Raw genomic sequence first — 25,088 nt, forward strand, 5'->3', positions numbered from 1 at the left:
ATTGATGAATATTGGTTGGAAATTGATGTTACACCCACCATATAGCCCTGATCTCGCGCCATCGAATTACCACTTATTTCGATCCCTGGACAACTCCCTTCGTGGTAAAACTTTGAATGACGATGACGATGTAAAATCTCACTTAACTCAGTTTTTGGCCGAAAAGGATCAGGCTTTCTACGAGCGTGGAATTTTCAAGTTGTCAGAGAGATGGCAAAAGGTCATCGAACAAAATGGAAAATACACTACAGATTAAACTTCATTCCAAGTAAAAAAAAATTTTTATTTCATTGAACAAATCGGCAATTACTTAGTTGCCAACCCAATACAATAAGGAGAAACGGCATCGAAGGCTAGAAAGAAAGGGGAGCATTGCGAAAGTCAAATAAAATAGCAGATCGACTACTTATTCCATAATTGCTCTATTCTATTCTATTCTATACTATTCTATTGTAATTCTATTGTAATTGCCACCCTTCGTCGATGAAATTGATCGTCGTAAATAACGATACGTAGAATTAATTTTATTACATTGTATTTTTATATTTCATTTTTTATTAGCGATAATATTGATTGAAATAAAATCGGAATTGGCGTAACAATTCGATATTCAGGTGTAATTGTGTATTTATATTATTAAATATAAATAAATTTCTTGCGTGCTCGAATGACTCGTTGTTCTTCCGAATGTTTGTAACTTTTTGAGAAATATGAAGTAAAGGAAGGACGATTTTAACATTTCGCTTGTCGAGAGTCGGTTACTTCGAACTCGTCGCAGGTAAAAATGAGATGTTACCTGGAAAGGGTTGGTTGGAGTGTAACAAACCGCAGTATGAAAATGACCTATTTCGAAAGCTTCAATTTGATTTTTGGAGCCATTAATAGTTAAAATAAAAACTCGCATGGAGATTTATAATATTATATAGTTGCTTGTAACGCGTACAGAGAAAACGAGGTAGAGGTTATGAAACACACAAATTTTCGCGCCTGAAAACGGAATTCATACGTAGATCCATTTGAATAAGGAAAATCATATTTTACAATACTTTTCTAATAATCTTTGATAATTTATAACGCCTAAAATTATTCCTCCTATATTGAAATACATAAATAAACAAGTAGACGCGTTTCGATAAGAAAAATTCGTTTTACTCCATTATAATCATATTTTCTGAAATTCGCCAGAGCGCGAGGCAAAACAATTTTACATCGAACATTCGAAGTCTGTCAGTTTTTAGCTCGATCTACCACCGCTGTATCTGCGTTGAAAAGAAAACGCGAGAGCCGAGGGGAAGTAGCAAGAGCGCATCCTCGCGATTGTTATCATCCGTCCGTCTGAATCGGCGACGATGCCCGTTACGCGGAAACCTGGCTGTGTAAACAGCGCCATCCGCGCGAGCTCCGTAATGATCCTATGCCGCCGATGCCCTGAAAAACAAGGTCAAACCTCCGCAAACGGAGAAAATGGTATCGCGCGAGAGGCGCGAAGACGCAAACAATTTGCCGAAAGAGTATGCAGCGGCACACGGTCGGCGATCGTAATAAGCATTAAAGCTGTCCGCTTGCAGATGCCAAGGGTTCGGCAGAGAGAAAACGTCCTTGACGTTTGCAAGCACCGGAAATTGCTTTGTTCCTTTATTTTTTATCAATGTCACGCGCACAGCAGACCTAGCTGCGGAGAAAGTCGCTGGCCGCGTATCGCTACCCGGCCGAACGGCCACGAAGGTTGGACGATAGCTGTCTCCACCGCCAAACTCAACTGGGGTAAAAGAAAGACAGCAAGTCTCCCAAAAAGGCGTGGCCTTTTTGGGGGAAATAATATAAATAACGAAGGCAAGAAACTGCACTAGCTTCTTCTTGTTAACCTTTTAGGCACGACGCGCAACTATAGTGGCTTTCGCGGATGTCATCTTTCAGAACGACACGCCACTATAGTGGCTTTCGCGGATGTCATCTCTCTGGACGACGCGCCACTATGTGGCTTGCTCTAGTAGCTCACCCGCTCATCGTTTGAACCAAATAATCGTCTTCATATGCATTGTTTCACACTTCTTTTGTCTCCATATCGATTTACAACAGTCTACAGGGTGTTCCAAAAATGTCTCGCAATCCGGAAATGGCGCGTTCCTCGGATCATTTGAAGCAACTTATTCCTTTACAAAAATGTTCTCCGAGGCTCCGTTAACGAGTTATTAGCGAAAAACAGTGACCAATAAGAATCGAGTACGGCTGACGCGAGGCGGCCCAGCCAACCAGCGGCTCGATCGCCTCGCGCCAGCTGAGCTCGCCTCTCAATGGTCACTGCTTTTCGTTAATAACTCATTAACGGTGCCTCGGAGAAAATTTTTGTAAAGGAAAAAGTTGCTTCAAATGGCCTGAGGAACCCGCCACTTTCGGATTGCGAGACATTTTTGGGACACCCTGTATATACAGACAGAATATACAGTATCAGCCTCGCGCAGAATTCACCTAAAGGGTTAGCTAAAGGGTACCTAAAAGGTTAACTATTCCGCTGAACAGCCGCACCGCGCGTCATCCGTGTACCACGCAAAATAACGTCCAGTTGAGTTTTACAAGCACCCTGTGTCCTTCCGTTGCAACCTCAAACAACACGTTACAAGTAGAACCAGTTGGCCGGTCGCTCGCCTCGCGATCAGATTTTTGTCTGATGCATGTGCCTGCAGCCTGATCGAGGCTTTCGAGACCTGTTCCGAGAAGGTCTGTGTAAACCGAAGGAAGGACCTATCGCGGAATGGATAGGTCGATCGGTCCGCGGTTCGAGCTCCCTCCGTGCTTTCTTTGGATGGAAATATAAGTAGCCGCCGCCTGGCGTTCCTTTCGAGCAGAGACACAGTTTCCTGCGGAATCGTACGAACGAAAATAGCATTATGCTCCGCATTTGTTCGAGAAGCGATGTTGCCTGTCGCAGTCTTTGTTGCTCCGCTCGTAAATGCGTAAGGTCGACACAAGACTTTCATGCAAATTTGAATTTGCTGGGATCAATCGACGAAAAAGGGAAGAAGGGACGGTAGCTTGATATTTTTACAAACGTTCCGCCTGTATCATCGGGAGCATTGAATTCCCATGCAAAAATGTTTCGTCATGTTTCTTTGTCCGAACGTCGTACAAGAGCAACTGCATCAGATGCCGCATTCAACGTTTGATATAATAATAGCTCAGGATTTTTGGCTCGTGGAGAGTTCTTTTAAAAAGCTTACGCGAATGACAATTACAGGCATTTGTTTTGAATGTATTCTTACGGCGAGTTGTCCAAATCAAGTCGCTGTAATGTGAAACTGCCCTGTTGCGAACAACTCCTTAAAGAATAATAGAAGATAGGGGTTGCCACGGAAGAGTGTTACCAACGGACAATCGGAAGAGTCGAGATCGGACCGTCGAACGAGCAACATCCCACTTCTGAAAGATCTAAGATATAATTGTATCGAGTTGTGTTATAGTTAATATTCTTTATCGTAAATAAAATGCCGCGACGCGAGAGAAATGGAGTAATTCGCAACAGCATTGTATCGAAGATTAATTTGTTATACTACTTGCCCTGCGGTAGGTCAGGACTATTCCGCTTGTCCGACCGTACATCATCCCTATTCCTCTTGTGTGTCCATAAACCGTTCCTATTCCGTACGTCTGCTAGATATCGACTCCATTCCACTTAGCTGTCCATTTAACGTCGTTATACTACTTGTCCGACCGTTAAGGGCACCTATACCATCTGTCTGATTAGTGGGCGCATCGATTCTACTCGTTTGATCATAGCCAGTCCTTATTCTGGATGTCTGAACAACCATTGACTCAATCCATTTAGTCTGTCACGTAATGCACTTATTCTGCTTATCAAACAACTGATTTTAATATACTTTTTAAATTTAGAATTGATTTTGTTCTATTATTTAGATTTAGAATTGATGCTATTCTAGTTTGAAAATTTTTAAATACGTAAATAAACAGGTAGTCACGTTCTGAATCCATTAAATAAGGAAGATTATATTTTCAGTACTTTTCCAATCTATTTTATTCCTTTGTAATCATGTTATCGCAAATTCGCCATACTTTTCACGTATTTTATAGGCAACCTTTATTTCATTTGTCCGACAATAGGTCACTTTCTTTTCCACTTGGCTAGTTCACTCGTGTGCCCCGAGTGTATTAACTAGCTTGCTCACTTTTCAGTGTATGTTTTTTTTTTTTTTTAGTAAGAACAGTAATTTCTCCCTAATTCGCGCTTGGATTGCGCACAAAAATGAACAATTTGGTGAGAGGAGGTACAATTATTCGAGCTTCGCGGCTCGTTTTTATAGTTACCAATTGTCAACAACTAAAAAGAATGCCCCCTCCCCTCCTCTCGTATATAAAAAGTGTATGCATTCATTAAAATATGTAGGATGTACTTTCGGAATACAAAAATCTTAATATATTGGGTTGGCAACTAAGTAATTGCCGATTTGTTCAATGAAATAAAAATTTTTTGTTACTTGGAATGAAGTTTAATCTGTAGTGTATTTTACATTTTGTTCAATGACCTTTTGCCATCTCTCTGACAACTTGAAAATTCCACGCTCGTAGAAAGCCTGATCCTTCTCGGCCAAAAACTGAGTTAAGTGAGATTTTACAGCGTCATCGTCATTCAAAGTTTTACCACGAAGGGAGTTGTCCAGGGATTGAAATAAGTGGTAATCCGATGGCGCGAGATCAGGGCTGTATGGTGGGTGTAACATCAATTACCAACCAATATTCATCAATTTTTGCCGAGTGGACAAAGACGCGTGCAGCCTAGCATTGTCCTGCTGGAAAATGACACCTTTACGATTGACCAATTCTGCTCGCTTTTCCTTGACCGCTGCATTCAATTTGTCCAGTTGCTAACATTCACGGGTAATAAAAAATAACATAATAATAATAATAATAATTTTATAATATAACATTTACGAATATCATAAAAATGGGAGTGAGAGACATCTATAACTGTGAAATCGGCAATTACTTAGTTTCCAACCCAATATAAAACAGTGTACAAAATAATAATTTCATACAGATTCTGTTCATCTTTCAGTTTAAACATTACTATCGGTACAATTAGAATTCTATTCAACCAGCGAGTAAAAATGAAAACGAGTCGCATCATAACAAATTATAAGAAATTCTGAGATTTCGATTAATATTAATTATTGCCAACAGATCCAGCCGACAGAAATCGACCGTTCAACTTTGGTACACGAAATGCAACGCGAACACGATCAACCAACGTGAAAGAATCGACGACAAGATCGGCTGGTTCTGATCACATGTATACTAGCCTTTTACAATTAGTCCGGATAATGAACGGTCTTCGATACCCCTGTAAGCCGAACGCATCGATAATCGATAATTCAAACGACAGACACTCGAAGGCAGATAAACGATGATCCAGGAGTAGACAGCGATACGTGTGCAAAAGTGGTAATGGGACACGGAAGTTCTATTACCCGATTAAATCCGTGGATAAGCCTAGCAAATTGGTGACTCCTGCATTGAGTTATTGGCGTGCCAGATGCACACGCAAACAACACTAAGGCACGTTTACACATTTGACATGCGTATTCGGTCGGGTATCAGCGTTTACTTAAGGGAGTTGTGTAGACCCGTTCTCAGGGTGGAACACGTATCTGGGAACACGCCGATCCCGGAGTAATTATTCAAAGCAAACGCAAGCTCATGTCGCGGATCGGTAATGCAACGCATTACTCGCTTCCTTGTACATACAAGCCCACGCACACGGATTTAAGCAGCCAGCTTGTACCAGTAGAATCGAAATCGAGACAGCATGCTCCACAGACACTTCGGAAACCTGCGATCTTATTAGGCGCATGAATTGATTTGATAACCTGAATGCTTGGAGGGTTTCGGACCAATCGCTGGCGCTCTATATTCTCTCCGAACGACAGACTTTCCATACTTTCACTCTGTCGACACTTAGAAACGAGAATAAAACTTCATAAAAAGATGAAGAGACTTTGACATCTTTATTATAGTTCCCAGAATTAATAATGATAACAATAATAATAATAATAACAATTTATTCATATATATATATATATATATATATATATATATATGGATTCAAAACACTTTGTTACAAAACAAAGAGGTAAAAAAAATGATTTTACATAACCGTCACGCAAGTATATTTAAAAATAAAAATATATGTATAATGATACATTGCAAAATGTAAGAATCGATGCAAGTACTATTGTAGGTAATAATAAATTGTTTATACATTGTAGTAGAGAATAAAAAGAATCCGTTGCATATATTAATTAACGACTGTTTTACTGCAATTAGCAGGCAACAATTTGTTTTCTACTTATTTTGATTTTTCAGTTATTCATTTATATTTCCGACTCAATTTTCCATCGAATGTTTCTATTCACGTATTTCTTACGTTTTGTTCTGTACGAAGGTCAAGATTGTTTACGTTCGATTTATTTCGCTCCTTACTGTATATATATAATAATAATATTATATAATAATAAATGTATATATACTATATAAATATAAGAAATGAAAGATTATCAGACAAACAAGTAATACCGTTGTTAAAATGAGAATACAAAAGAAAGATTAATAAACAATGGGAGAAAAAGTAGACCGTAGAAAATAATTAAAAAAGAGTCCACACAGATCTGCATTAACCAGGAAGATTCTAGTCGATCTGAAATTTTTAAATTTTACTTGAGCGACCATTTTCTATATTTCCATTTGTATGCTGAGAAACAACAATAAATGCCGATAACGAGAAGGTCTACGCAGATTCTAGATTTCCACGTCGTAACTATAGTTAGTAAAATTTGTTGAACGATGAACTTTCCATATTCGTGATTGCCTAGCTCTAAAAAGTTAACATGAAAACCTTTAATGGAAAAAATGCATCGTCATATAAAAGTGCAACTATGCATTTATAATATAAAGTAGTACGGTACGAAATATTTCTACGCGTTGTCTATGGTTGCATTCTTCTACTTCCGCCCTCATTAAACGCGTTAATGCACGTCATTAATCTCGCGCCTCATTTGCATCGTATGATTTCCATCTGGGAACGTCGAACACAGAGTACCAAACTTATTAAGACGAAAGTGATTTTAGTACAGCAATTGGTAGAGTTGGGCAACCTAAGTGCATAAACTGTGTGGTGTGCGTACAGTGCCGGAAATTGCGATCACTGCACCCTATCACGAACAGAGGCGAGGAATCGGGTACATTAACGTAAACGCTCGTAACGGTGAAAATTGATAAAATAATACTTAATCATTGATCTCCAGCATTGCGCATACGTCAAAATGTATGAAACAGATGAACAAATAATCTTCAGATGAAAAAGAAAGTATGCTTCGAAGGTCTGTCATGAAAACATGATTATTTACATAACAACATGAACTAGTCGTTTTTTCATGAACAATAAAGATCGTTCGTTATATTTTATATTTTCCTATGATTTCTGACAAATATATTTAAGAAATATTTTTATCTTAACTTCCGATGATTAGATTAAATTAACTCGATTAAAAGTCACTTGCAAAACGTTTCGTACAGAAAGAAGTCACGTCTGAAATAGAAATACAGTAAATTCTCCTTAATTGACGCACAGATTGAGCACAAAAATGAAGAATATAGGAAGAGGAGCTACGATCATTCGAACCTTGCGCCTCGAATTGTAATTTCGACGACTGGCAACCATCAAAATTAGCCGCGTGGCTCGAAAATCGCATCTCCTCTTCCCAAATTGTCCATTTTTTTTTATCTACAATTTCAGCGTCAATTAGGGAGAATTTACCGTAAACAGAAATACAAATCCTTCATTGTTTAAAATTTCGCTCGGTTATCTTCGCCTCGCGAATCAAATTTCCCAAAGCCTGAGGCAGAAGCGATCCGTTCTTTTCAATTTTATAGGCACGATGTCGAATGAGAGGCTCGGTAACACGCATCAGCGACGTGCCCAACACACAGGCTTCAGAAAATGCGAAAAAAAAGATCGACCTTTCCAAACATCTAGACCACTACCCCCTTAAGTTCGATATACGGGGGCCGGCATTGAAGCGTCGTGGATTATGAGTATCCGTATTCAAGGCAGCACTTCGCGCGCAGCATGCTGTCGCGGCTCCATAAAACTGTCAGGCGAAGCTGCATCGTGACAAGCATTATCGAATCACGTTCGAAGATACGAGGTCTCCAAGTGGTCGTGGCAAAAACAACTGGATCCGCCAGTCCGATAACGAGCAGTTATCACGGCGTGATGTAGGTACTCGCGTGAATCTCTCGTAAATTGAATGGACCGAGGTCAGCAGTAGCAATTTGCCCCCTCGATTACGATCATGCAAAAGCAATTACGTTCACCGCCGAAATGTTTATACCGAGATCTTAGTCGAGTAAATATTGGGTTGGCAACTAAGTAATTGCCGATTTCAGTTATAGTTCTCTCTTACTCCCATTTTTATGATATCTGTAAATGTTATATTATAAAATTATTATTATTATTATTATGTTATTTTTTATTATCCGCGAATGTTAGCAACTGGACAAATTGAATGCAGCGGTCAAGGAAAAGCGACCAGAATTGGTCAATCGTAAAGGTGTCATTTTCCAGCAGGACAATGCTAGGCCGCACACGTCTTTGTCCACTCGGCAAAAATTGATGGACATTGGTTGGGAATTGATGTTACACCCACCATATAGCCCTGATCTCGCGCCATCGGATTACCACTTATTTCGATCCCTGGACAATTCCCTTCGTGGTAAAACTTTGAATGACGGTGACGCTGTAAAATCTCACTTAACTCAGTTTTCGGCCGAAAAGGATCAGACTTTCTACGAGCGTGGAATTTGCAAGTTGTCAGAGAGACGGCAAAAGGTCATCGAACAAAATGGAAAATACATTACAGATTAAACTTCGTTCCAAGTAAAAAAAAATTTTTTATTTCATTGAACAAATCGGCAATTACTTAGTTGCCAACCCAGTAGAATCGGCGCGATCATCTAATGCAGAATATGAAAATTGTCATCTCTGATTAGTGGAGTAACGTGATGCAAAAGGTGCGACGTTCAGCAGCATGTAGATAGCAGAATTTTCGACCTCGGAAGCGTTAGCACAATAGATGATATGAATAATGAATGTCGAAATAATGAAAGCTGCATCGCACTATCAGGCGTAATTGTGGGTAACAGGTGTCCGATTTGATGAACAATTATTTCGGCTGAGGATTAGATTTGATCCAGCAATTAATGTCTTTCGTGTTGTACGCTATTATAGTTTACGTACACTCTCGAATCGATTTGCTAAAAGCAATTCGCCGATGAATATAAAATGGTTTTCCCGTTCGACGAACTAAACCTAAATAGCGTTATAAATTAATTAACAGCTTTTCGACCTGTGCTGAACTTCGTCGAAGCAACATTACATTTTATATAGTTAATTCTATTCGTGTGAACTTTGATTGCTAATATGCATTTCGAAACGTTGCATTCTGAACATTGATTTTTAAACCTATGTTCGATCTTTAGAACATTTTATATCAAACATAGCAATACTACAATTATTTTGCTATAAGATTCATTAAATTATCGTATATTATATATTTCAATGATCTCTCTCTTCGAGTCCGATGTCTCTTTTTTATATTTCTATATAAAAGCTGAAAATGTTCGTCGCGCATACGTAATATTTCAATGATCTTCGTGTTGGATGACATTTTATATGATCGTACACATAAAAACAATAGAACTCCTCCGGAAAATTTTACGCAAATTCATACGCCGAATTCGTGGGAGTTCGACCGTTTTTACTGTAACATGTATAAATATTACGAGCTCCGCATGCGGGAGCGCATCCCAGAAGTTTTCGAATGTTTTTGCAACATGTCGGGAGCTCGCCAATAAATAATAAATTGATAAACGTCCCGAAACGGAAGATGAAGCGAATCGTAAATTGGCTCGTAAATACTGCACCCTCGTAAATGAGTTTTCTTTACGGCGCATCTTTCGATTGCATGTAATGCTTTCCGTTTAAATTCGCATCAAAGAGTGCTCGCGATACACGGCCCTAAAACCTTCTATCGCTTGTAAATTTGATGGGCAAGTTTTCGAGGCACGTTCGCCAACATCACGCAGATATTTTCCCGAGGCTGGCGAGTGTAATCGCGACATTCTTCGGGTTACGATTTCGCAAGCTCTTTCCAACCCTTCTGATCTCAGTTTGCAGCGTTTGAATATTTTCTCATTTCAGAATGAAATTATTCACGTGTACATTAATAATTGTCGTTCAGAAAGCATTAGATCCAGGATCGATAAAATAGACTAATATCATAAATATGAATTATTTGCGCTCCAGTTTTCTATCTCTTGTTAATGATTGATTGAAAACGCGATTACTAGGAATTGTTTTTCTAGCAATTAGTGGAATTCTTTCTTCAATCGAGTATCCTAATTTAAAATTTGCTTCGTGCTATGGCACATTGCCCATTTTGACAAAGAGACATCTCATTACGATTATCAGATTGTGTTCCTATTATCTTTTCGTTAGACTGCGCAATTTTATATTTTCTCGGTATGCAGAAAACTTCAAAAACGTTAATTAAACGCTGCTTGAATTTTTTAGTAAAACTTCATACAATCTCCATTTCCCTTTTAATTTTATAAAACTGACTGTGAAGATAAATGGATCTTATTTCAATGCTAATAACTATCTAACTGTTTCGTAATTTATTATTTCAGTAAAACAACATATGCCCTTTTTGAGGGAGACCCCTATTTTTTTACGTATTACGAGCTTTCGAAGATCTTAGAATTGATGAAATCGTTAATGTCTTTGTACTGCTCGTAGCCCCATTCGCAACAGCAATTAGCTTATCGCAAGATCTCGCAACGACTTAGATTTATGGGCTCGTTTTTCACAGGTTAGCGCTCGGTGTACCAAGCAATCAAAGCGACAGGATTGTATTTTATAACACATATTGCACTCATCGAGATCTAATACGCGCGACCAAATTCGATTACTCCAATTAGCTTCGTTAAAGGCGTCCGTTTGATCTTAAAAATGGTAAAGCAAAGATTGTCAGATTGGTTACTTTGATCGACCTGATAAGTTTAATGACAAAAAGGATCCTTGTGTAATGGACTAGCGGAAAGTGCATCAAAGATTTGTGCACCGTGTCTATAGACACCGCACGTTCGTGAGGATGCCCTAATTTACAGTTAAGTTTTCCGTGTCCTCATCTATTTGCGTCCCTTTCCAGGAAACGCTCGCGAAAAGAATCCAAGCTTGGGTACACCTTCGTAATTTTTCAACAGCTCGAGAATATTTTCCGACAGACGCATATTTCATTAGGCTAGTGGAGCCGGTTACTGTGGTATAACCACAATTGCTGTGCCTTTGCTTCGTTATCAGGCATAAATAACTTGATATTTATCGAACGAGACAATTAAATCTTTTTACTCTCTTACTTTGTTTATTTTTTAATAAAAATTTTCATACGTCTTATTAATCGATATATTTACTTATATTTAATATCTCTTGTTAATTATGCCCGGAAAGAAATTTGGTAATTGGTCACCTCACAGTAACCGGCTCCACTACCCAAATATTATTTTGTGTAGATACGAGTTTATATATTTGATTCATTTTATTTTTAGATATTATCTTTATAATAGTTATAATTATAGCTATTATATATTAATATTATATATAATAGCTATATAATATAATTATAGCTATTACATATTAATATTATATATATAATAGCTATATATATAGCTATTATATATAGTATTCGTTGCTTCTTTATATCTCACATTAGGATGTAAATACTATAGTTACAAGTTAAATAACGAATTAAAAAAATATTGTATCAACAATTATATCACCTTGTTAGCTTCTTTTTGTCTTTTAAGAAATTATTTTCTTCCATTTCTTCCTGGACTCTGTGCTGTTCACGAAATTTTTGCACTACGTATTAATCTTTAAATATATTTGTGGCTTGGTAAAAGTGAAATATCTATGGCTTGTGAAGTATCTATAGCGCTAGGAGTTAGAAATCCGAAGAAAGATTAAGAAAGCACAGGATCTATTTGAAGTAAAAACATGCGCAGACCAGTACGTCGCAACCACTGTGCTATTTTTGCGGTATAGCCTCAAGTATTGCAGATAGTCGATTTCAGGTATGTGTGCAACGTAACGTGTAAGGTGTGCTCAATGAACTGTGACAGTGAATTTTCTGTTAGGATAGACATTCAAGTGATGTTTTCCGAAGTGTGCCGAACGGTTACTCCTGGGGAAATTGTGTCAATAACTTGAGCTTTATTTCTGTAAGATTTTAATATTCTTCTAATATTATTAGTATTTAGTAAATCAGAATATTAATAGCACAATTTTAATATTGTCAGCAAAAAGAATGAGAACTCGAGAATTCAAAAAAAAAGTACCTGATTTAAATGAAAAAATTATTAATTGACAAGACAGATATTACAAAAGATATTAAATATTGTTCCATCTGTTCCGAAATTTCCTATTACAAGTCACAAAGTTGTCAGTTACAGAATTCCAAAGAAATCAAACGTGTGAACAAAGTCGTTAAACGCATGTATATTTAATTATAAAAACTATTCGTTATGAAACTCTGAAGTTATATTTCTGTAAGATTTTAATATTATTCTAATATTATTAGCATTTAATAAATCACAATATTAATAGCACAATTTTAATATTGTTAGCAAAAAGAATGAGAACTCGACAATTCAAGTACCTGATTTAAATTAAAAAATTATTAATTGACAAGACAGATATTACAAAAGATATTAAATATTGTTCCATCTGTTTCCAAATTTTCTATTACATGTCACAGAGTTGTCAGTTACAGAATTCCAAAGAAATCAAACGTGTGAACAGAGTCGTTAATCGCATGTATTTACTTATAAAAACTGTTTGTTATGACTCTGTTATTACATACCCGAGTACGTGTGAATCAGTGAAAAAAAAAAATTAATTTACAATCTAGTGTTGCCACAGTTGTAACACTGCTTTCTACAACTGCGGCACGTGTTAGTTAATTAATCAGATCGGTTAAACGACTGCTACTGATCCCAGCCTGTAAGTACTTGACAAACCTCTGCGCCACCTCGCAATTCTTTTCATGAACACCGAAAAGAAGCGAGTTCGTTAATTCACCGATCGATTGGTTCATCGTCGATGCCGGCACTCTAAAAATTAATAGACAGACACTTTTAAATGTACACACCGGCGGATCGACTTTCATTTATTATGGCAAATAAATGCCCGGCCCGTTTCTGCGGCGCATCGCGACACGTCCGACGAAATCGCATTTCCCAGTAGCGTACGTAGCGCAACGCTAAATCGATAACGCAAAACGATGCTGTCAACGTAATTCTGTTTCGGTCGAATTTTTCGATTCTCCGCCGACAGCTCGCCCTCCCAAACGGGATTACAAATTCAATTGGACCTGTTATTTGTCGTAACACCGACGCCCGTGCAAACCATAAAAGGTGTATTAAAATCCAATAATTCCCATCTGAAGCCTCGCAAACCGTGTTACCGTTTCCCACTTTTCCCGTTTTCCCCGCTCGAAAACCGCTTCTGTGCCGTCGAACTCGCGACGAAAAAAGCCTGGACACCCTCGGATCGATCGATAGATCGGGGAGCAATGGATAAACATTCTTTAGTAGCCTGACCGGTTGCAAACTATCGTTTTCATTCGTTTCGCATACATTTTCTAGAACGTTTAACCTTTTAGGTACGGCTGAATTCTGCGCGAGACTATTTCTCTGGACGGCAGAGTCTGATGTGTACTGTACAGAGTCTGATACTGTATATACAAGGTGTCCCAAAAATGTCTCGCAATCCGAAAGTGGCGGGTTCCTCAGGCCATTTGAAGCAACTTTTTCCTTTACAAAAATTTTCTCCGAGGCACCGTTAACGAGTTATTAACGAAAAACAGTGACCAATGAGAGGCGAGCTCGGCTGGCGCGTGACGATCGAGCCAATGAGCGGAACTGGGCTTCGCGCGCTGGTTGGCTTGGCCGCCTCGCGTCAGCCGTACTCGATTCTTATTGGTCACTGTTTTTCGTTAATAACTCGTTAACGGTGCCTCGGAGAAAATTTTTGTAAAGAAAGAAGTTGCTTCAAATGATCCGAGGAACCCGCCATTTCCGGATTGCGAGACATTTTTGGGACACCCTGTAGACTGTTGTAAATCGATGTGAAGACAAAAGAAGTGTGAAACAATACATATGAAGACGATTATTTGATTCAAACGATGAGCGAGTGAGCTACTAGAGCAAGCCACTATAGTGGCGCGTCGTACCTAAAAGGTTAAGTACATCTTGTGGCAGCAATTTCATGAGAAGTATTATCTAAATATTTTTTTCGCGGTCGAAACATTTATAGAACTGAATTGTAACAGTATGCGAGGAGAAATAAAACGATCGCATTCATGCGAGAAAAGTATGTATGTTTTCAATGGAACATGTTGTTTCGAACGTTGAGTGTGTGCTTTTCGACAAATAACCCCTTCGACGATCATTTGGAGATCTACATATTATTTACGGTTTAATTGGACGTTTCTATGAAATACATTGTCGATAGTGAAAAGCGCATAATTGAATTTCGTTTAGAAAGAACGACGATGGCCTTGAAATAATGAGAATGCGTCAGCTTTGCGAGAAACTTTGCCGCAATAATTGCACGATGCACGTTTCTGTCTTACAAAACGACTGAAGGAAAAATCGTACAGCAAGCTTCAAAGGATCGTTGCAAATGGAAGGCTCCAATCCTCGAATATACGTCAATTTCAGTTATCAGAAGTCTTCGAACGTTTTCAGGCACTTGCCACTTTTTACCATTTTCGACCAGAAGACGTATATTTTCTATTCCGTCCGCCATATTGTATAAAAAAGACACATCACAAAAAACAAGCGGTAGATTGTAAAAGTGGTGATTTTATGCTTTAATAGCTTTAAAGCTTTAAAACAAATCTGGCTTTAAAACAAATGGTTGTAATCTTTCCTCGGAAATTGAAACGTCTCATCACGAATTTGTTGAATATCGGATATTTAGTGCGCGAATCCTTTCGAGGGGCGACTGCGGGCGGTCCCTTTAATTTCCAATATCTCGTGGCACCTCTGTGTCTAAGGCCGACGAGGAGAAGGGTAACGAGGTTAGAGCGACGGCGTGAAGAGGGAGGGGGGGGGTGGCCAGGTGGCAGGAGGATTGATGAGGTGGCTATGAAAGCCAATAAAATCGCGACGTCGCGGTAACCTCAGGACCAAGGTCATAAATCGACAAGTAGACCGATTAATTGGCTCCGTGGTAGTGTGTACGTCTACGTTTGACCGGCGATCGGGTACGTGTGCCCGGCCCAAGCACGAACTTTTGTTCACGGCGCGGCGGCGGCGGTGGCCCGTGGCCCGCTCGCGCCCGCCCACGATTCAGTGCGGGCTGACCGGGCTCTGGCCAATTTGCAGTAACTCGGCTTTCGGTCAGTGACTGACTAAAACTGGAAATTTGTGGTTCCAGCAAGAAAATATACGTGATCCGGCAGCTGTGGTGCCCCGGACCTCAGATTCAACCGACTCCGCCGTACGTCCGGTTGCGAGTAGAATTAGGAAGGAAATCTATGTCGTCATCTCTCTCTCACTCTCTCTCTTCCTCTCTCTTCCTCTTTCTCTCTCTGTCTCCCTTTCTTTGTCTCTCTATTTCAATCTCTATCTCTGTTCCTCTGAATCTATCTCCCCCTCCCTGCTATCCCGGTAACCATGCACCACCGCATGTTGCGAATACCGAAAGTGCTTCGAAGCGAGATTCTTCTGTCAATGAAATTTATTGGATTGACCCGTAACTTCGTGCGGATTTTTACGCGAGAGTGAAACGCAATTTATTTTCGACGAAAAGAAAGTTTATTTTGCAATATTACGTTGGCGCGTACGAAATTGCCGTTCGGGGCAGACGAGTGTGAACAAAAATTTATTTCGTTTTGTTTTACAGACTGCGGATTTCACGGGTTTCCATCAGAAAAATGAGCAGGGGGAAATATGGTGACGGAGGAACGCCGGAGGAATTTCGAAATACGGTTACGTTTCTTTTTTTTCGACCTGTTCGGGTTATTGACGCGCCGGTTATGCGCGGTTCACATCATTCTTCGACTAGGTTTCGGAATGGTATTTTGCGAAACGCGCTTCTGACTAGGATATTACGAAAAGAATTCTATTGGGTCGGCAACTAAGTAATTGCCGGTTTGTTCAATGAAATAAAAATTTTTTTTTTACTTGGAACGAAGTTTAATCTGTGATGTATTTTCCATTTTGTTCGATGACCTTTTGCCATCTCTCCGACAACTTGAAAATTCCATGCTCGTAGAAAGTCTGATCTTTTTCGGCCAAAAACTGAGTTAAGTGAGATTTTACAGCGTCATCGTCATTAAAAGTTTTATCACGAAGGGAATTGTCCAGGGATCGAAATAAGTGGTAATCCGATGGCGTGAGATCAGGGCTATATGGTGGGTGTAACATCAATTCCCAACCAATATCCATCAATTTTTGCCGAGTGGACAAAGACGTGTGCGGCCTAGCATTGTCCTGCTGAAAATCACACCTTTACGATCGACCAATTCTGGTCGTTTTTCCTTGATCGCTGCATTCAATTTGTCCAGTTGCTAACATTCACGGATAATAAAAAATAACATAATAATAATAATAATAATAATAATAATAATAATAATAATAATAATTTTATAATATAACATTCACGAATATCATGAAAATGGGAGTGAGAGACATCTATAACTGAAATCGGCAATTACTTAGTTGCCAATCCAATATTTTACAAAAGTGTTCGTCGAATAAGCCGAATTTTTTCAGTCGAAATGAAACAAGAACCAACGTAATTCGACGAGAGATCGTTTCATGATCGTTCACGAGGATGACTTTTATGTAAAGTAGCAACGATCGTCGAATTCACAGACCGATTCGAAAGCAGAAAGATGATGACTAACCTCGTTCTAATTTCACGTGTAATAAATCATGGTCTCTTTTGAACAAAGTCCCCTAACGTTCACGACAAAAATGATCGATTTGGCATTGCGTGACCCTATCGCGTTCCCATCGAGGATCAAGAAATTATTACTCTCCGCGGAATTGACACTTTCATATCCGCCAACATAGTTAATTCAACATTTTGTGAACGTTTCTTTCCACGTAAGCAAGCGTAATAGTTTATCGATGTGTAATATTCGTATCTTAGTAAACATTGTAAACCAAGAAAAACGTTTATTCAAACGGAAGAAATACGAATAAATTGAGCGAAATACGAATAAAGTGACAAAACGTCACTTTTGCTTGAATTTCAAACTGGCCCACAAAAATGTTCGTACACCTTTTAAAATGCAATAACTATTTTTAGACTGAATTTAATGAATTGAATTTTTTAATCCACTAGACGATGATTGAAATGCTTTTTACTTTAATTTAGCTATTACTTGCAATGACAAAAAAAAAAGATAAAAACTATTACGAAAGTTTAAAAAATGTCTTTCGTAGATCTTGGTGACTTATATGCATGTTGAAAGTTTTATCAAAATCATTTCACGTTGTTATCAGTTACAACAAATTGAAGATCGCAAAAATCACAGTTTTATTACGATTTCGACCAAAAACTGCGAGAAATATGTAGTTTCAAAAATCCTTCGACGCCCGAAGCTCGACTCTGGGTTATCCGATTTTGATCAAATTTAATAAGTTACCGAGATCTACGAAGGGCAGTTTTTAAATTTTCGTTATAGGCTCAGATAAAAAATTTTAAAATGGCGGTTTAACCATCGTCTGCTAGACTAGTCCTTCTATCATTAAAAAAATTCAAGTCATTTGGTTCAGTTTTAAAGTAATTATTGCGTTTTAAAAGGTGTACGAACATTTTTGTGGATCATCATTGTAAATACAATACAAATGATTCTTCTGCTAGTATTCGTCATACTAGCCAACAAATATAAAAAAGGAACAAATTATTCCACATTTGCATCTCAACATAAAACGTACTAAACAATGTAAAAAATGTTCTCTCTTAGGCTTTTGAAGAATTTGGTATGAAATCGGTTCGTGTGTGTTAGAGAAAACGTTGCCTGCTTCTCGCGTTGCGTCCACATACAGGATCCAAATAAATGCTGCACGCTGCAACTTGCGTTATCCGAACACAAAGCGTTCAGCGTGTAACAATTGAACCAATTACTCGAGTATTCCCTGTGTTGCGGGCCAGTCATGCGTGCAGATCACGCGCAATCGGCTGCGTTTAAAATCAAAATGCAGTAGAACAAAAAGAAATGTAACCTATTGACTACTATGTTTCGATAGCGCACTATCGTTCACGGGAGACTGTTGTGCACACAGTCGCCGGGAATATATTTGGCCGGTGTAAAAGCAGTTGCGGGCTTGAAACATCGACTTTAAAACAACATTATTACGTCCATTGACGCCCCGCTGTGGAAACAATAACGTATAACTGTTCACATAAAGTTCAGCTTCGATTTATCAATTATCTAACCGATGTGTTGTTAGAACGCTCCGTTATCCGAACACGTTCAGCACACAAATGGTTCACTCTTTAACGCGTCGTCGGCTGCCAGCGTTAGTTTTAACGCTTATCGCCGTCTGCTAAATTGCTTTGTCGAACGCAACGTATCTCTTTTATTATTAAAACACTTCGGCAAAGTGAATATCACGTTCTGTGCTATGACTTTAAATAGTAGTATAAACGACTTTAAATGAATTTTACTATCTTTGTGTGAAAAGCTGCGAGATAGTGAACGCGAGATTATGGTAGCGAACGTGTTGACACAATTTATTGTGCAGATGAATAAGGATATATATTAGGTCTACCTAGGAAAGTTCTGTTCGTTTTTGAATTGAAATATAACACAATTTTTTTCCATCGTTGCTTATGACTTCTTGCCAGCGTGATGGCAACTTGTAAATGCCATTTTTAAAAAATGATTTATTTTTAGAGCCGAAGAACTCAACCAATTGTCACTCAATATATAAACAGAAATGAACAACTTGGGAAGAGGAGATACGATCGATCGAGTCTTATGGCTCGTTTTTATAGTTGCAAATTATCAACAATTTTAAAAACGAGGTGCAAAGCTCGAACAATCGTATCTCCTCTTCCCAAGTTGTCCATTTTACATTTATTACTGTACTCATTTCTTTCTATGAATTTAGGGTGGATTAAAATAACAAACTTATACTTACTAACTTATACTTTATAAATGCAAAAATTATTAAAAATGTAGAATATTCAGAGTCGATTTTCACGACGACGAAGCCTCAGCTGAAAAAATTTTGTTCTTTACTTTCGATTTGATTTTTTATGTAGAATCACCTCCTCCTCGATTGTACCACTGATTTTGGGACTCCCTCTTATAAGTATCACACTAGTCTCTATAATAACTACCTAAATTCCTTTATATTTTATAACTGGTTAATTTTGGTCGCTGATGTTTCTCGATATCAATAAATTCATTTGCGGAATTTAATAAAATACTTGCGATGTTAAATGACATGTACCATTACATCTAAGTGTACATATTGCTTCTAAGCAGGGCTTTGATGAAAGTGGTATTTCATTAGTACCTTTTTACGTTCAAGACGTGAAGGACTTGACGTGATTCGAGTTTTGCGTAATAGCTCTTAATATTAGGTCTACCGGAAAGTTCTGTCCGTTTTTGAATTGAAATATAACAAAATTTTCATACATTTAATAATATTTATTGTAGAATATACTTTCCATCGTTGCTTATGACTTCTTGCCAGCGTGATGGCAACTTGTAAATGCCATTTTTTAAAAATATTTATTTTTAGAGGCGAACTCAACTAGTGCTTGGTTGACATCAGCTTCAGTTTTGAATTTTTTTTCCTGTAAAAAGTTTTGCAAAGAGAGAAACAAGTGATAATCGGAGGGTGCTAGGTCTGGGGAGTATGGTGGATGCGACAGAATTTGCCAGCCTAGCTCTGCGATTTTCTGACGAGTCGCCAAAGCAGCATGTGGCCTGGCATTATCATCGGTAGCCATGTTTTCACGATCGCGTCTCGCTTAATAATGACAAGAGACATCTTTGTTTCAGTTTATTTAGGAGAGTACATGTGTGTAAATGCAATGATAAAGAAAGATAGTCGTATATGTCTCAAATCAACATGTGCATGTGGATTGAAACTTGAAGCGACACTATCGGACAGAAGTTTCCGGTAGACCTAATATATAGTCCATAGGTTATTTTATAGATATCTTATAGATATAAGACACTGCGATTGCAGATAATTGTTTCATCGCGTTGTTTAAATATTTTCGTTCGAATAGCATTGTTCGCGTCGGCATAACAGAGACGAATAATAACAGCATTGTTTCACGATGTTTTCAGTTCCTATACTAGACGTGTCGGCAGTGGCTGGCTTCAAAGCTCAAATACCTTGCGACATTGATCTCTCAACCGGAAGCGAGGAAGTGAGCATGGTTTTTTGGTACAAAGGCGAAAGGGATGGCGAACCGATATACAGCGTGGATGCTCGCGGCAAATCGATAAAAGAGGCGAGGCTCTGGTCAGATCCATACGTATTCGGTAAAAGGGCAACTATGAGAACAAAAGTGGAGCCTGCGAAATTGGAGATCGATCCCTTGGAAACGAGCGACGCGGGGGTGTACAGGTGCAGGGTGGATTACAAAAATAGCCCGACGCGAAATCAGAAGGTTAACCTCACTGTGATTGGTGAGTATATTTTTTCCGTGTGATTGGGTGCCTCTATTATTTGATGCTGGCTAGTGCGAGCGTCGATTTTTGGAAGATTTCTCGGACGGCTGCGATCGGAACACAGGTGATTCTGCGCGAAAAGATAAATCGAGAACGGAGAATCATGTTTTACACCTTATAAATTATAGTCTACCGTAAATATTATTGAATAACTGCTTCTAGCTTAAGTGGATCTAGAAGTTACTACCTCGCGTAAATTCCCATCTTCTTGTCACCCTCAACACGTGTTATATTTCATTTGGCACGTAGAAACTAATATATTTATTTTATAAACGATATATCTTAGTGAGTAGTTTTCGAAAACTCGGATGTTAAAGTTTAAAGTATTTGTTTATTGACATTAGATTTACGGAGCACGTCAAAATGACGGGTCACTAATTTTTTCATTTACGATCATTCATATCGTACAGATGCATTTACGAGTTATTTATTCAATTTATACGTTACTTACGGCGAATGTTACAATCACACTTGTTAAAGATCAGGATAAATATCTTTATGTTACTTTTATAAACTAATATAAAACAGCTGGTTTTTCTGCTTCGTAAATCTAGTGTTAAGGTTTAACACTGAACCTACCAAGTGGTAATAGAAACTAGCGTGGGTTGCTTCATAAAAGTGGAAATATCGAATTTATCTAGATTTTGTAAAATTTTTATTAGAAAACTTTTTCCAATAATGTAATTTATTCGAGCATTTTCTATGAAAGAGTCTCCAAAGTTTGCAGAATTGCGTAAATAAGAAAACGGTCATTTTGACCGCGGTAGGTTTAGTGTTAAAGTATTTTTTTTCACTCGCTTGTTATTAATTGGAAATCGATTAATATATATATTCATGACTGCAATAAGAAGAATCATTGCATTTAGTTCAGAATTATAATTATTTTTAAATAACTCTACATTTAATGCATTTTACTGATGATCTCAGCGTTTTATTTTTAATTTTCTCAGTTTTGTATCAAATGCGTGAAATTCACAGTTTATTTATAGCTGTGCAATTCTATTTACGGACTGCAGATTTTTCTATAAAAATTTCCATCCATTGATTTTTTTAAATATGGAATTAAAGGAAGTTCGGTTGCTATATCAAAACTTTGATTATATTAAGCCTTAGATTATCGAGACTACGCGCAATACACAAAATCTGCGATTCAATAATTATGAATACCGCGCGTATTGCAATTATCCAAAGCCGATTATCTTAAAAATAAAATATTTTTAAACGAAATTTCGCTCTCTGCTCTGGATTTATTTTTCTATATAGAGTCACACAGCTCTCTGCTGTGCTACTATTTACACGAGACCGAATTTATTTTGTTTGGACAAGCGTTTCGATGGTATTGCAAAATATTTTCACGCAAATACATATTTATAAAAAATCGAGTATAGTTGTCTCATTAGATGTTTTAAGAAATATGACAAAACGATGCAGACAGATTTTACGATACATTGAAAAATCCTATTAGTTGATATAATTAGTTAATAATTACCGGTTCAGAGAAATAAGCAAACAATAGGGATCGAAAGCAAGCTTACTATGCACCGGACTCATGCAATCTCGAGCATTGTACTTCATTGATAGCTTTCGCGGTGGAGAAGAAATTACAGCATTTGCCTTGCAAATATTTTTAGCACTGCTACAAGGTACGGCATTGTACACCTGTCATCTTACGTGATATTAGCATGATAGATGCTAAGCCCACTTTATTCAACGGGCACAGACGGTATTACATGATTCGTTTCGTGAAAAATGGCTTGCTTGACAAGTAACTGCGTGCTTAATTACCAGATACGGCAGCCTTACATTCTTTCCTAAGGGTAATTTCGAACGCATTGTTTGCAGAATATTACACTGTGTTCCGACCGACAAGATGCATATCTCGTGTTAAAACGGATCCATGTATCGTAGATACGTTACTAATTTAAGACGTTTTAATAATGTTTCGAACTGGGCGTCGTTTTGACGTCTTAAAGACATCTCGAACTGGATGTCGTTCTGACGTTTCGAAGACGTCTCGAACTGGACGTCGTTTTGATGTCGTAAAAATGTCTCGAACCAGACATTGTTTTGACGTCTTAAAGATGTCTCAAACTGGACGTCGCGCCATGTCGTTGCGACATCATTTACGTTTTAAAGACATCTTAAAGAAGGAACAACTGGATGTCGTTTTGACGTCTGAAATAAGAAATTTTAACCTTTTAGGTACGACTGAATTCTGCGCGAGGCTATCTCTCTGAACGGCAGAGTCTGATACTGTATTTACAGGGTGTCCCAAAAATGTCTCGCAATCCGAAAGTGGCGGGTTCCTCGGGTCATTTGAAGCAACTTCTTCCTTTACAAAAATTTTCTCCGAGGTACCGTTAACGAGTTATTAACGAAAAACAGTGACCAATGAGAGGCGAGCTCAGCTGACGCGAGGCGATCGAGCCAATGAGCTGAACTGGGCTTCGCGCGCTGGTTGGCTGGGCCGCCTCGCGTCAGCCGTACTCGATTCTTATTGGTGACGGTTTTTCGTTTATAACTCGTTAACGGTGCCTCGGCGAAAATTTTTGTAAAGGAAGAAGTTGCTTCAAATGATCCGAGGAACCCGCCATTTCCGGATTGCGAGACATTTTTGGGACACCCTGTAGATTGTTGTAAATCGATGTGAAGACAAAAGAAGTGTGAAACAATGCATATGAAGACGATTATTTGATTCAAACGATGAGCGAGTGAGCTACTAGAGTAAGCCACTATAGTGGCGCGTCATCCAGAGAGATGACATCCGCGAAAGCGACTATAGTGGCGCGTCGTGCCTAAAAGGTTAAAGATGTCGCGTCGTATTGGCGTCCGAAATAAGACGTCTTATAAAACTCCTGAATGTCGCACGTCTCACAAACGTCTTCCGAACGTCTTATGTTACAAAACTGGACGTCTTAAAGACGTTTAAAAGACATTTCACAGACATCGCAAGACGTCCCGAATGTGAAAAAAGACGTATGACGACTTTTCTTAAGTCTGTGTTTTCTGTAAATAATTCCAAAGATGTTATTCAATGATTTTTTGAAATGCAGGACATATCGTATCCTTTATGAAGTAACCGAAAAAATAGAAGGCAAGATGGTAGTACTTTTTTATAAGTCGTAATATTTTTATAACCTCGCTAACCACTTCAATAATAGGAAATTAACTCCAGATAAGGTCCTCGTAAGGATTTTTCGGTTCAAGCTAAAATTACCGTGCAAGTAATTATTCAAGTGTTCTCGATTTAACGACTGAATTCTAATTTTAATGATGAATCTCTACGGGTACTAATTGATCATGGACTTCGTATCGATGTGTAAAATTATCACGATATATTTAGATAATTCAATCGATACTCCACAGAAGACATTCGCTGAGGAACAGTCAAATATTTATTCCATTCTCGACTATCCTCTTAAGAAGTCACGTTGTTACCAGATGTGGGAGATATTCCAGGTGAAACAGTTGCCCTCTTGAAGATGATAAAGTTTCCGTACGCGAAATTTCCCTTAGGTCTGCCCGTTAAACGGCAGGAGGGCATTTTGATAGTCTACCATTTTGCCTTGTCCCTCGTAATTTTCTTTTCTTTCTTTCCCGGCTACCTTCTAAACAAAAGCGTTGTTCATATTCCGAGGTCAGACGGTGTTCACTTTAGCTCAATTTCGATCTCATCGATATTTTACCAAATGGATACGGCAAATATTTTGATAAATCCTTCCAGAGAACGTTTCTCAACGTTCCATTTAACAACTTCGATAATTATGTTTCTACTTCTTTCTAGAGTGATGAAAAAGTGTTGCGAAAAAATCGTGGATCTGAAAACGTAATTCTTATATTATTATCATCTTTAAGATTTTGCTCGATTTAAAATAAAATGAAAGGCTTAACTAATTTCATATAGACAAATTAATTTGTTTTGTTTGAGACTTAATCAATACCGGTACACGTACGTCTATTAATCGGTACGAAGACTTGATTCTATAATTTACGACTGTACGGATGGCCTTTTCCTCGGAGAGCACTAAAACGATTTTTAATTAATTGCAACTAGTGGCGATTCAACAGGTGTCGCGGTGTCGGTGTGTTCCAGTTCTGAAGCTAAAGAATGATGTGTTATCGTGTATTATTTAAGCAACGTGCGACTTCGTTTCACGGCGTGTCGCGTCTAGGTGTTTTATAACGCAAGAATGCAGTAAGCATTTAAACCAAAACCGTTTTCTCGTGATTTAGGATTATTCG

General features: G+C 38.2%; 1 protein-coding gene across 1 annotated transcript in view; it reads left to right on the plus strand.

Annotated features, from left to right (window-relative positions):
- The window catches only part of LOC117218325 (neural cell adhesion molecule 2), a 106,368-nt gene that overhangs the window by 58,889 nt on the left and 22,391 nt on the right, over window positions 1–25,088 (plus strand). The window contains exon 2 of the mRNA XM_033466621.2: window positions 20,460–20,804. Within this exon, the coding sequence (XP_033322512.1) occupies window positions 20,460–20,804 (345 nt within the window). The remainder of the gene's footprint in view (window positions 1–20,459; window positions 20,805–25,088) is intronic.

The sequence above is a fragment of the Megalopta genalis genome, chromosome 2 (assembly GCF_051020955.1).
Source record: "Megalopta genalis isolate 19385.01 chromosome 2, iyMegGena1_principal, whole genome shotgun sequence".
Taxonomy (NCBI): Eukaryota; Metazoa; Arthropoda; class Insecta; order Hymenoptera; family Halictidae; genus Megalopta; species Megalopta genalis.